The sequence below is a fragment of the Athene cunicularia genome (genome assembly GCF_003259725.1).
Source record: "Athene cunicularia isolate RWA chromosome 18 unlocalized genomic scaffold, athCun1 chr18_part1, whole genome shotgun sequence".
NCBI classification, from domain to species: Eukaryota; Metazoa; Chordata; class Aves; order Strigiformes; family Strigidae; genus Athene; species Athene cunicularia.
The window spans coordinates 13484125-13498557 of NW_020799123.1; the positions used below are offsets into that span (position 1 = coordinate 13484125).

At 42.9% G+C, this 14433-nt stretch overlaps 1 protein-coding gene across 1 annotated transcript in view; it reads right to left on the bottom strand.

The window, feature by feature from the left end:
* The window catches only part of FASN (fatty acid synthase), a 38779-nt gene that overhangs the window by 15261 nt on the left and 9085 nt on the right, over positions 1 to 14433 (bottom strand). The window contains exons 10-26 of the mRNA XM_026861182.1: positions 13526 to 13715; positions 12047 to 12141; positions 11494 to 11628; positions 10989 to 11192; positions 8761 to 8876; positions 8131 to 8306; positions 7605 to 7796; positions 7239 to 7319; positions 6959 to 7144; positions 6448 to 6627; positions 6023 to 6226; positions 4485 to 4795; positions 3951 to 4340; positions 1853 to 2017; positions 1520 to 1638; positions 1273 to 1427; positions 774 to 977 (exon numbers count right to left, since the gene is read on the bottom strand). Coding sequence (XP_026716983.1) covers positions 774 to 977; positions 1273 to 1427; positions 1520 to 1638; positions 1853 to 2017; positions 3951 to 4340; positions 4485 to 4795; positions 6023 to 6226; positions 6448 to 6627; positions 6959 to 7144; positions 7239 to 7319; positions 7605 to 7796; positions 8131 to 8306; positions 8761 to 8876; positions 10989 to 11192; positions 11494 to 11628; positions 12047 to 12141; positions 13526 to 13715 — 3103 coding nt within the window. The remainder of the gene's footprint in view (positions 1 to 773; positions 978 to 1272; positions 1428 to 1519; positions 1639 to 1852; positions 2018 to 3950; positions 4341 to 4484; positions 4796 to 6022; positions 6227 to 6447; positions 6628 to 6958; positions 7145 to 7238; positions 7320 to 7604; positions 7797 to 8130; positions 8307 to 8760; positions 8877 to 10988; positions 11193 to 11493; positions 11629 to 12046; positions 12142 to 13525; positions 13716 to 14433) is intronic.

Genomic DNA, 14433 nt, shown 5'->3' on the forward strand with positions numbered 1-14433 from the left:
ACAAGAGTAGCAGAAAAGGACTTGGTCTCATCAAATCTTACTCTTTATCCTTGATATTGCTTTAGTTTTCAATTTTCATCTGAAATTTTATGGAAACATCTTGTTTCAGAGGCAATTGTGTCTCTCTGAAAACGAATGATACATAAACTAGAAAAAAAAAATGTGCTGTGAAACCCTGATTTTTGCAAACACCCATTTTAGACAGAGACTAATCTCAGTCATGAAGGGCAACCCAGCTCTAGTCAAGTTGCCCAAGAATCTCCAAACACACTTTTTACATCTTCTTCCCCCTCTCCTTTAAATACAGCTTTAAAACAATTTAATAGATGTTACATTAATTCTTAACTCACTATGATATTACCATCTCTGTTCTGCAGACAGGAGATTATTTCACCTTGCATTTTTCTCCCCTAAAAGCAAAGCAGGTCCAGTAGTATAGCAGCATGAAACTTCAACATTCTCATTGTGGCATATACCTTACCCATCTTACCTCACACTTGCTATCTAGGCAACGGGACTAGCAATGTTTCCTTACATCAAGGTTTATTAATTTTGCCATATGAAAAATGGGACTGCAGTGGAAAGTAGAACTTACAAGTTTTTGGTGCACAGTCCTGCAGCAGGGCTATACTTCCTTTTCAAAAGTATTCTTTTTTGCTAAACAAAACCTGATATGCACTTTAGCCAGTGCATAACTAACATTCAGGAGATTATGTGAATAAGTTCTAGAACAGTAACACATAAATACATCTTCTTGCGCAATTTTAACTCACCAGGGATAGCGTCTGGAGAAAGCTTCCCTGTGGCCAGCATAATGTCCCGGAAGTTGAGAGATGCATAATAGACTTTGCAGAGTTGAACATTGGGGTTAGTTGTGTGGAAGTGTCGAAGTGGGGAGACAATCCAGTGAAGAGATGAGAGGTCTCCACGAGTCAACACGTTTACGTAGGCATATTCTGTCAACTCCTGAGGTTGTGCTGCAGAAGAGGGAACAATAAGAACTTTACACACTAACACAGGCACACACTTTCCAGAATGAGTAAACTCCTTGTGTATCCTCCATTTGCTCTCTAGAAAGCCCTTTCTTACCCTATACTATCCATACCCTAAACAGCTCATCCTTCATCCTGGCTCCAGCTCAGAGTGAACAGAAAAATTCCAAATTATCCATTAAAAAAAATAATTGTAGGAACAACAGCTACTCATTTTCTATTCCAAGTCCATTCAGACTCAAGGCCCTGCAAAGTGATCCTCAGACCTCAGAAGAGTTACCTTGCTGCAACGGGAGATGCCTGAAGGAGCCCCACTTCCCATCACGGTACACATTCGTCACCAGGTCTCTCTGAACAATCTCCTGCATCTCCGGGGAAGACAGACTTGTGGGTGGGACAGCTGATGAAGGGTTCAAGTTGGAAACGAACACACACCTAGAAGCCAAGAGTTGTCATTTTTACTACAGGCCTGAAAATAAGCTAACAGAAAAACATCTCATCTCTGACTCAAGGGCATGCTTACATACCTGATTCTGTGGCCTTCTGCTTCGAGGCGGAGGCAGTTCACCATTCCCAGAATTCCCGAGTTCCCACAACTGGTGGCAGTCAACCACACAGGCTGCTCCGATGGGTCAGCCAAGACCTCCTGCAGGACAAACACCAAACTGTGTTACTAGGAACCATGGAAAGGAAATAGCCGTTGTATCCTTAAGGCAGGTATGAACAACTTCTATTTTAAGAAAAGGAACACACATACACACACACACACACACACACACTTCTTTTAACACTGCTAAATATTTCATTTAGAAAGTGTAATGATTTGTAAATTCAGATATCCAGGACAAAGAAATTCTCACCTTTAAAGATTCAACCCACTTATAATGGGTCTCATCTATTGGCAGAAAAACGGGTGTTTTGGCAGGGGCTTGCCGGCGACACAGAAAAATAATTGAGCCAAAGAATGATTTCTTCATGGCAACGAGATTCAGTGAGACTTTGCTGAATACACCCTCCCACTGTGCCTGTCAAACCAGGTAGAACAGCAATTAACAGGAAAGTCAAAAGTCAATTAAAAATACAATGCTTCATGTTGAATCTCCTCAAAGACAGCTTCACCAGAAACAACAGGCACCGTTCACCTCTTTCTCACTTTTGCTTGAAATCTTGGCATCTGTTCTGTATTGTCTCAGTACAAACAAATATTTGACTAACATAACAGTATTTTATCCATGTCTAGACTGTTCCTTCTACCCTAAAAGATTCTCAGAAAGCAGAAGTACAACCATCTCAAAGCCCTGGTTAGGGAACTAGTCTTATCACACTACCAGGGCCGCAAAAGAAAAAACCCAAACAAAAAAAACCCAGATAAAAACCAGTGACCATGCTGTAAAATCCCATAGGGTATTTGAGCAGCAGTAAGGCACACCTCCACAGACAAACACAGATTGCAACACAGAAAAATAACAGCAGTGGAGAATTGGAAAGACTGAGTTTAGATGTTACCAGTCTGTGTCACGTAAGCCCTGTCTGCAACAGAAAAACTAAAGCAGGACAGAGGAAACATGAAAAACCAAATCATCCAAATCTTTCAGCTGCAGGGTGGTGGGGAGAAGCAACCAACCACTAGCAAGGAAAAGGCACCTATACACTTAAGTTACATTGAAATATTATTTCAGAAAGCCAAAAGAATGAAAATGCATGTGTGGTATATCCAGAAACATCAAGGATCTACTACCTGAACAAAATAAAGGTGATTGCAGGCTCTTAGAAAAACATCCATCTGCTTTTCATATGCCAGGCACAAAACAGCAGAAGGTTTTTACAATATGACCCCTTATATCGAGGACCAGTGTCCCTATCTAGAAAATTTTAAAAACTATATCAAGTCCTACCCAGTCTTGCCTGCGCCACATCTTTATAGAGAGTGCATTCACCTTGCATGTATCTTATCCAAGGCTGCCGACATTATGACAAATCTAGGTTTTAAGTCATCAGCTTCAGTAGCATCTCAGAGTCTTCTTTTTATCCCCCTCTTTACTGGGCAAGATGCAAAGCTGAAGAACTCACCCTTTCTTCTCAGATCTCCTTGAAAAATCTTTGCAGAAAGCAAAGGGCTAGAATCCATGTCATTGCAAAATTCAAAATCCAGCTACCTCACTCTTCTTATTCTAAAACAAGAGCTGAGAGGCTACAGCCCCTCAAACCAGGAATAACACCTGTGTTCTGTAGAGGGGCAGTTTCCCGTTACTGCTTGGTCTAACAGCTGCCAAGAGGAGGCCATGTCCCGGTGCCTGCCCGTACCCTGCTGCTCTCCTGCTCCTGCGCCAGCATTGGCATTAGTTCTGACATACTGGTTTGCAGAAATAAAGCAGACACCCTCCCCTCTGCCTACGCTTCTGAGGACTTATTTTGCTATATCTCATTATGGGATCAGATAAAGTGGGGAGAAAGGAAAAGAGGAAGGAAGGAGGAAGAACAAAATAAAAGTACAAGAGAAAAAGCTTTCCTTTCTGGGAGCACTTCGGTGTTAGAAGAACATTAGCAGTTGGTAAAGTCTCACTCCCAGCAGTGATAGCAAAAGGAAAAGAGATATTCTGATAGTGAATCATTTTAGGATCCTATTGTGATAGAGCTGTACCCCACCCAACAATGCAGCACATTATTTTAGCTATAAAAGAATTGTCTTAGCTAGTGTTTTCACACAGATTATACAGATATACAAGTGACAATGAATAATTTTCCAAGGCTTTCCTGATTGAACTTGGAGTTTACTCTACCCACCTATTGAGTGGCAATTCACTACTCTTCTAAAGAAATGTTTATGACAGTCCTGCAGAGGGCCTCAATGGAAAGTGATGTAAGTGATGCCTACTTGACGTTCATCACAAGAGCATCTGCAAGCAGCAGACTTCAGACTATCCACTGAGAAAGTATTTGACCTTCCACGAGGCTTACCTCACTCAGGAAGCTGTGTTTCTGCTGTAGATCTGGACTTGTAAGGAAACCGACAATTTCTCCAAGAGTTTCTCCTTTAAGAAGGGTGTGCAGCAAAACAAACCCCCCTTCTTTTACTGCAGCTGCCAGATTAGAGAGAATTTCGGTGGTGTTCCCTAGAACACTTGTTGAACAGTTGTATACCACCAAGTCAGCACTGGTCACATTTCCAGAGGGAAGGCTAGATGGATCCCACTGGCTGAAGGAAATTCCATCATCTTGTAGCTCTGTTTCATGAGGTGAAAGAGTTTCCAGAACACAGTCAGTGGCAATGTAGTCCACCTGCAACAGGGGCTGAGTATTCAGAATACTTTTGACACGAGAGAAAAGATGTCCACTTCCTGCAAGAGCCTGTGAGAAAATAATGGAAAGGAAAAAGGGAAACCAAGTTGAAACATGAAGGATATCCAGAATTCTAACAACAGAAGTGTGCAATCAGGTTACTGGAAGGCCTACCAACACCAGCTATGGTGCCATCCCGGGCTTCCAACTAACCTCTACTATCTTCATCCTGTGACTGGTCATGTTTTCCAACACCACATCCAGACAAGTCTTCAGCTCTGAAGAATCTAGCAATCCATTGAGAAGAGGGTCATGCTGGAAGTGCCTTTTCTCTTGAGTCACGATCTGTTGCAGCTCAGAATGGAGGTTTCCGTTCAGTTCCAGGTGGCAGATTTCAGCAAGGATATGCTGAAGGCCCTTCTGTATAGGTGAGGACTCTCTGGCAGCCACTACAGCTTCTAGTCCAGGGATGACTAATTTGACCCCATGCACTGCCACCTTCGCCTTCAAATTCTGGATCAAACCTATGGAATAGAAGGGGAAATGAAGAGTCAGATTTTCCAGAGATTTTTGTTTTCCTCTTTGTTTCTATTTGCTATCCCAGCTGATCAGGACCACAAATTATAGCATCTCGTATCATTAGACTAGACACAAAGATATAGTGTATGCTCCTGTACATTCACGATTATGTGTTGTGCAGTAGTTGCAGCCCCCAAACAAGTAGGCTTTGTGGCAAGACAGTCTAAACCACCAGAATTACCTATGGCAAGACTCCGACTGAAAGACAGCAACTAACAGAAAACTTCTGACTGATTTAGGGAGTTGTCGGGGGAAATTGTCAATTTCTGCATATATAAAAATACGAAAATGCTTTTCTGCTTTATAACCTGATGGAAAATAGTTCATCCTGACCGAGATCAGAAACAGCATTACAAAAATAAAATAAAATAAAAATCCCACTACAGCATATGTAAAAAACTTTGGACACTGCAGGAAAAAAAAAGGAGAAATCTTTAAAATCTATTGCAAAATCAAAGGATAAGCGTGAAGACACCACTTTACCAATATAGAATGACAAAACTGCTGTCTCAGGATATACCAAAATTCACTACTAGAGTAAAAACAGTAATTTTTTTCCCTTTGATGAAAAGGCACTTAAAAGTGATGAGCCGAGTGGATGTCTCCCCATCCAAAGAGCACTGTACTAGGCTACCAGTTTCACAACATACTAACCTGCTCTTATTCTATTCTTGCAGCAAACACAAACTTTGTTTTGGCGTGCCTCACTAAACCTCCCTCCCTCCCTCAGATATGCTCTTGTGCCCACAACCAAATGGGAACAAACATGTCAGCTTACCCATCTTGGCAGTTCACAGGGAAAACCAAAACAATTAAAGACTTAAGGAATTAGGCTCTCATATCAGTGTTTGAAGAAACTAGGCTGGATTTCTCCTCAAAGATGATTAGTGCCTCTCTGCTTGCAGAAGGGGTTGTGCCATCTGATACCACACCGGCTGCTATAGAAGGGTATATGCCCCTCTCCACAGCTTTCCTCCTACCCACATTCTAGAGATACCTCAGGCAGAAGCAGCTTTTAGCTTCTAGCAAGCACACAGACAGGACTCCTGCTGAAGCCTTCTACAGAGACCAATACTTTATTTCTTGGATGTTCTGAAGCAGTATGAACAGCTGCTCTCAGACATTTCTGTCAGGCTGGAGATTCCCCTAGTGTAACAAGAAACCAATCCCACCTTTGCAGTGCTCCAGATAGGAATGAAGATGGACACTGGAAGACAAACAGTCAGTCTCAGTGTAGGGCACAAAGCAGAATTTTTCCAGGGTGGGAGGGACCCGTTCCTGTTGTCGTCGTGGTGCCACAGAAGCATGAAGACCACTGATCTGAACACCTCCTGCTTTAAGGCTATTAAGACAGTGGTCTACAACAACATCAAAAGCTGAAAGACAGGAAAGAAACATAAATTTGCATCAAACACTACAAGTATCTTATTCAAGGGGCTCAGAGGAATGGTACTATGTCAGACTGTTACAGAGCTGCAGAACAGTTTGGGGACTAAGAGGGGCCCCTCAAAGTCCACCCTATGTCTTAGGAATTCATACATTCATCCACACAAGAAGTCAAAGCAACTAGCAAAAGCCCAAACACAGAAGACGATACCTTCTACATTGTCCTGGTATTGGCACACCTGCTCTTGATGCAGCACTGGGTCAATACGCACTGAGCGAATCCTGGTGGGCAAGCGCAGACTGCGCCCAGTCTCACCTAAGATTATCACGTGTAGCAGGGTGTCAAGGAAGGTCACCCAGTTCCCATTCCACAGAACTTTTCCTGTGGTTGCTGCAGAAGAGGAAGGAGAAGCCTCACTGTGATTTTGCCATTCAGCAGATGCCAGAAGTCACTGATTATCAAATGCAAAGTCTGTTGTATGTACCCAGCTTCCTCTGTAAGCTTCATTAGCCAGTACTACATTGGAGATAACAGCTTTCCCAATGCTCTGTCAGAACTCTCTAGTACCACACCATTTTTTTGTATTTAAATTTAATTTATTTTTTTAAATTACGACACAGAAGAGAGTCAGGTGGACTGTTAATACAAATGGATTTAAAAGATCAAATATTCATCATTACAGCAACCATGCTCATCATTCTTCGACAGAAACTAAATTCACCTTCACTGTTGCATTCCAGAACACCCTGGAAAGTTGGTCCATAATTATATCCACGCAGATGCAGCTCTTGGTAAACATCTTCTTTCAAGAGGCCAGACTTTGAGCTCCTGTCTACTTGAGTTTGAAAGTCAATTTGCTGGTTATGGAAGTTCTTCAGAGCAGTGTTTTCTAGGAGTGAAATCTTCCCTGATGGGCACAGTAACAGGAATAAGAATCATCAGTGTCCATAAATAATGGATTTTAGTAGGACTGTGCATACACATAGACTTCCTTCACTTACCGCTCACAGACAGATTGCCATTCCCTGACACCTCAAAGCAGTGGGAAGCAGGCATGAGTCTTACTTCCAGCTGTACTGATCCTGAAAGAAACATTGAGGAAGTCAGGACTGTGAGGTCATTCATGACTAGCATCCTCAAACAGAACTTTCTCCTTCACCACCTTCAGGCTCACCTCACACAACATGTAATAAAGATGACCATGATGTGCTACTTGACTGTATGAATTCACTTTGTTCAGTCATGTTGCACTCTTCTTTATATCCTTTCTCCCGTGTTCCTCCTCACTTGCCCCTTGCATTTCTTTCCTCCCACTCCCTTCATCTTCATCACACAGTTTTGCAGTTGTACCAGCACTCTTCACTCACCCTTTTTGGGAAGGATAGTTGCCTGATGAATTGTGACTTCTTCAAAGATAACAGCTGCTTGCTCCATAGCCATGCCAAGAGACCGTGCCAGGGTTCGCCAGGCCAGCACTAGGTACCCTGTTGCTGGAAACAGGACTCTGCCATCAATGCAGTGACCAACCAAGTAGTGGTCAGGAGAGTCAGGACCCACATCTGCCAAAGAATAAAGAGCAGAATTTAAAAAAAATAAAATTAAAACACCCTATTAAAGAGATCTTTTCCCCTCAACAGTTGTAAGAGGTTCTAGTGGTTTCCCCTGTCTGGCAATAGGCAGCTCTTAGAACTAGCTGAATCAAGACAGTTTCCTGCTCTGTTCATATACTTTCATCCCATTTCAGAGGCAAAACCAGTCTTTTTCAATCCAAAACAAACATTAAGCTTCAGAAAATGGCTTCAAGGATGCTGCTTTAAGTATCTTTTTCCTAGTTTTACAAAAGAAATGCAGAGGTAAAGCAGGAAAGAGACAAACAAAAAACTCCAAACACACCAATATTGTAGACTGAAGCAGATGAAGAGCCTTTGGAACCTGCTGGGAAGTCTTCAGCTTTTGGAACGTCCCAGTCCTGGCTGTGGTCCCATTTGATGTATGGAGAAATAAGGGGTGTTCCCACTGGGACAGGGTATTTCACAAGTGGGAACAAGTTATTTCCAAGCACATTTATCCTAGGAAGACAGAAAGGATCAAGACAATGGGGGAGGATGGCAGGGGAGAAAAAAGAGGGTAAAAAAATTTACCATAATACTTGGAGGTCAGACAGCAATCGATCTTGGGCTGAGATTTCTCCAGGAGTACCATGAACACTTACTGCAGCCAAATTTGTAATCCTAACAGTCTACAAGATGCAAAATTCACTTCCAAGAGCTAGTTCCAGGTTCCTAGGTTTCTAAAATGGGACTCCTCTTTAAAAGGCACCTTCCTAGCCCAAGCAGTCCCTAACCCAACGCAACACTTTGTAAGGGAGCATCTTAGACGTGAAAAGTACTGATGTAAACCCCATTTTTTTCCAGGTCTGTTGAAGGAGTATTTCAATTCTTGCAAAGTCATGCATGCTAGAGAAGAGACTTGAATTCTCTCCTAACAGACACCCCTCTCACCCTCCTCCCTTAGTCTCCTTACCCGGTCAAATGAATCTTTCCAGTCTGTGTTAGGAAGAACTCCAAATTATTTTTGTGGTCTTTCTTCATCAAAGGTAGAATGGTGCAAGTTGGTTTCAAAGTTCTCCTCAAGATAGCCTGGTCAAGTAGAGTCCATAAATCACTGGTGGAAGTCATTACTTATTACTTTGTCTCTGAATTATTCTCTATAGATCTCAAACTACTTCCGTTTCTGTGCCAAGAGTTCCATGCTAGGTCCTAGTATGCACACCACTTCAACAGGGAAGAGGAAGAGCAGCACAATACCCTTCCAGCAACCCACAAAGTCGCACATCTGGTAAAGCAGTACCTACATAATATTAATGAAATTCTGCCAAAACACAGATGTCCCTTTCCTGAGAAGACTGTCAAGTGGAATCGAAAGCTGTGCTTCAAGAACTGCAAGATCACCCTCTCAAGCCTCCTGCTCATGCCCCCCACCCCCCCAGCTTAGGCCCTTACTCCCAGGAGCAGCCCTTTTTAGTCTGAAGCATCCTAGAGCATTTGTCAAGCAACAGCTATTAAAACCAAAATATGCAGCTTTGAACATCTGGCACAACTTGGATCTTCTCTTCAATTTGATCCCACAGTCTTTAAATGGGGTAAGGAAGGGAGGAAAGAAAACCTGAACATTCTTAAACCCAGAAGTCTTCTGATGAAGTCTTTAGTCACTTGCACTGGAGTACAGAATTGTACAATGATTTTAACATGAAGCATATAATCTTTTTATAGAGAAAAATATCTGCCTAATTTAAAAGCTCTGCTCTGATTCTCCCTTCCAGTCACTTTCAAAGCATAAATAAGACTAACACAACATAATAAATATGCTGGGTTGGAACTCAGAAACACTGTATCTCAATTCACAAGTAACTGATTCTTCTTAAGACTTTTCTTCTCTTGCACACCACAGACCACATAGAAAAGACCAGTCCTTGAGACTCAAGGGATAGGCAGATGACCAGAGCACTGATCTTGCGGAGCGAGTGCATCCTAATGTACTTCATGTTTTACATCCTCTACTATGGAGCTAATCCCACAGAGATCAATTCTTACAGGTTGGGGAGAAAGCAATAATCATCTGATCATTAGGGAAAAGTTTACAAAGAAAGCAAGCTCCTGGGGCCTCAGACTACTTGGTCTAGGAGAAGAGGGGAAAACACCACTACCAGCCACCCCCTTCTAAGGCAAGAACCTCAAACCAAATTCAGTGTAGAGACGGTGATAACAGATTTTTCACAGAGAAGGCATTAGTCTTGCATTTCTCCCCCATCCCAATTTGACACATACTCTCCATTAGATCCAAACAATGAAATCAGTTATCTGAAATGCATGTGTGATGGTTTGACTGGCTAAATGCCAGGTATCCACCAAGTCGCTCTATCACTTCCCCCCCCACTTTTCCCCTTGTTTTCTCAATAGGGTAAAGAGGGGAAAGAAGATAAACTAACCCTTGTGGGTGAAACAACAGCAGTTTTAATATAAGCAAGGCAAAGCAAAAGTCCGCGCGCGGAAGCAAAAGCAAACAGATTTAGTCTCTACTTCCCATGGACAGGCGATGTGGGGCCTTCTCAGGAAGCAGGGCTCCAATACACGTAGTGGTTGCTTCGGAGGACCAAGGGTGACCTCACCCCCTTCCTCCTTTCTCCCAGCTTTATACTGAGCAAACGTCATATGGTATGGAATATCCCTTTGGTCGGTTTGGGTCAGCTGTCCTGGCTGTGTCCCCTCCCAAGATCTTGCCCACCCCGTCCCACTGGGGGAAATATCAGAAAAAGCCTTGGTGCTGTGTAAGCACTGCTCAGCAGTAGCCACAACACCAGGGTGCTATCAACACCCTGACAGCTCCCGACATAAAACACAGCACCGTGAGGGCTGCTGTAGGGGAAAACTAATTCCAGTTCAGCCAGACCCAGTACAGCATGGCAATGAGTAAAGGCAACAGTGTGAATGTCTGGATGGGAAGTGGTAGTGTGTTGGGATTTAATTTAAAAAAAATATTAATATATATCACCCCCCAAAAAAGCCAAACCAATAATAAAAAAAAGGCCCCAAAATCCCCACAAAAAATCCATTAAAAAAATGTTAAAACTGGGAGAGACTAAAAGTATTGGAAGGAGAAATTGTTCTCGGAATTAACGAGTGGGGAAGCTAGTCCTCAGAGCCTCAACTTCCTGCAGCAGCATATCATACCAACAGAGTCAAACACAATACCTGTAAAAGAGCATGTGGAGCAATCTCGACCACAACAGCGTTCTCTGGAACATGCTTCAGGCCTTCATGGAACAGCACTGGGCTCACCAGGTTGTTCACATGATACTCTGCAGAGGAATTCCTAGCCAGATCACTCTGCCACTGGGATTCAGGGATAGATGTACTGATCCATCGTGCTGAACGAGGTTTAGGGTGTGGAATGACCTACAGACAGACAAGGAAGAGGGACAGGAGGAAGAGTTACATGTCATAGATAACAACAAGACAGGCAAAAGCAAGCAGCCCCTCCTTTTCACAGGCCACTTTCCTCAGCTTGATTGCACAGGGCATCCTTATGCTTGAGGCCATGAGACTTCAAATCTTAGGTCTCAGAGAGGTCTACATGCTCTTCAGGAGATTTCCTTCTCCTCCTAAAGAAAGGAACCCCCCCTAAACTCAACACCACCTGTACTCAAACCCAGGGGCCTGAGCATAAGCCAGGCGAGCCATAGTTTGGCAATGTTACCTTTCTCAGGGCACTGAGCAGCACTGGAGCGATAGATGCCATGTAATGAGAGTGAAAGGCAACTCCGGCACTGCGCACCTCCTTTGCGAACACACCGTCCTTTTTCAGTTTGGCTACAAACTCATTCACAGAGTCCTAAGAAGAGGAATATAAGCGAACCAAAAATAAAAGCTCACAACGTATTTGGAATCTATCTGAGTCACTGTACTCACCCCTCCATGCCCTTCACCACTTGCCACTTAAGGGGAGACGTATCTGGGGAGAGGTTATTGCCCTTCTCAGTCTTACATTTATCACTCATTATGTCCGTGGCTGTAAGAATATTCAGCACAAGTGATCTTTTATTACCAGCTTACTGAGGCACTAACATCACTTCCTCTCACAGAATATTTAAGTGTTTAAGTTTATACACAGCACCATGTCCCCTCCTACCACTTTAACCAAGCTCCCCTTTGCAAGCAGCTGAGCTTTAACGCAGCTTCACACTTTCTTCAAATCAGAACTTCACGGGTCCCACTTACAACTCTAAGCACCGTATCAGTTCCTTGCTCACCAGAGGCCCTGAAATAGTGACAGTATCTTCGGAGTTGTGACAGGCCGGTACCACATTCGGGGGACAGTGTTGCTTACATTCCTCCCATGTCAGACCTGCAGAAGGAAGAAGACCTCAGGACAACACAAGTGTTTCCAGCAGCAAGCCTCCTAAGGGGAGGAAACCTCAACTGCACAATCACTGTGCTTAATTCAGTATTTTGCAAAACTGGGAAGGATTCTGAAGAGAAAGATGGACATCCCCCCTCTTTCCCCAAAAGTGATTATGCAAAAGTTAAAATATTTATTTCAGGGTTTTAACATAACATTTGTCACTGTGATATTGAGCACAAGAACAAAGGACTGATACTCTTTGCACCATCTCATTAAGGGATGGAGTCAAAGCAGCTACAGAATTGGTTGTTTTGTCTCACCTTGACCTTAGCAATCCGAACTAGGAGAGAACATGTGAGCTTGACTCACAGAAACCAAGACCCACAAAATACCCATAGAAATCAACAACTCTAGCTGCTTAAACTAGTTTAACACTTGCAGCACCTGGTCATATATTACATGAATACAAGTCACAGGAAGAACCCAAACTCAACATCAGATTACAAGAAACATATTATGCAGCACTCCAAGTTCTGTGATGTGTCATGTATTTAGTATCAAGGAAAAAAAACTAAATTGAGTAGGTAGCCCTTTGTAGCATTAGTTAAAAGTAAGAAGTCTAGGATTATAAGAAGCGATCTAGCCATGCATACTGCATTAGATCTGCAACAGCTTTCCTCTTAAGTGTTTTGGGTTTTAATTGACCACTGTGTCCAACAGTAAGAAACACAAGAACAACAATGCTACCAATACTAATTTCAAACATGTAAGTCACCATGAAGCCCCATCACAAATTAAAACTGCTGGGTCCAAAGCTCAAAATTTCACCCAATAGTGGGCAAAACTGTACAACTTACAGAAACTCCAAGCAAAGCCTTCCTCAGGAGAAAGCTTCTTCCTAAGTGCTATTAGGCCCGAGTAAGTTCTAACGGCATTCAATTCCACTAGCCAGTTGCCCACTACATAACAGTGGCTTACTGATATCACGTCTCAGTACTCTTCCAGACAATCAGAAATATCTCTCTTAAAAAAACCCCAACATTAAAAATCTATTTATATCAAGAGCCAAAACCCCCAGTGCCTTAGATTTTCACCCCTCTTTTCAAGGGGATTACTTATCAGGCCTCTGTCATTGGTCACCTGTCAATAAATCTCTCCATTTCCACTTAGCTTTGGATGGATTGGCAAAATTCTGCTGTATTCCAGGTCAGAGATCACTACCATTATATCAGCTTCAATATTTAATAACCTGTTCTACATCAGAAGAACAAGAAGAGGAAACAGTAGCCAAAATTTTACAGACACAATTGTCTCCAGCAGAGAGAGTGGAGCCCAATTTTATCCTAATGCCATAGCACAGAGATCTTTTTGGTACCGGTATACCTACCAACAGCAGCCATTCCTCCTGCAGGTAATTTCGCCTCTTTAACGCATCGGCCCCGCCAATAAGCGGCAAGAATGGCTTCTTCATGACTTAAGGAGTTATCTGCATAGCCACAAGCTAGTTCTCCCACTGAGTGGCCCAAAATCCCATCAGGTTGCAGACCTGCAGCCTTCAGCATATCAATCTGGGCAATCTGCAAGGAAAAGTAGGATTAGTGATTACTCTGGCATGCTGTCAGACCTCAAAGGCACACAGCAGTAGTGAGAACATTACAAAAGGGCTTTTTGGTAGACATTCTTTTTGGCTTCACTGCTTTTTTTCTCTGCCCACATCTGCAGCTCCAGCCTCATTTCAAAGCAGTCCCAAGAGTTGTGAGGCAACTCCAGTACTGTTTGGGCCTCTTCACCATGTAGCTTTCCACTAGGAAGCTATTTCCAACAACAGGAGGCTGCCCAGAGCATGTCTGAACAAAGAGGCAAGACCAGCTTTCCAGATCATTTTAAAAGTTCTGCCTCTAGTTTATTAACAGACAATGAATCCCATGTTGACCCTCAGGATGAAAACAAGACTTCATTTAGCATCATTTAGTTAATCTGCAGAACAAGTCATAGAAGGCATTCAACGGAACCTTCCTTGTTCCTTGGCACAAATGTTTACATAAAAGACATTCCTTAGTCTCTTAAAAGGAGGAACTGCCCCACCCCCCCAACATGCAAATCAGTTTAGATCAATATTTGTCCAAGCATCTTGCAAGTGGCAGAGCCCAAAACTGTCAAGGGTGCAACATAGCCCCTTCTATCAGAGAGATATTTCTAACAGCTAACGTTTGCTGATTACACAAAACAAGCTTCCATTAATTGGCATAAAGTGTTCCTGGACAGACACACTAGCAGAGCACGCTTATGTAGACT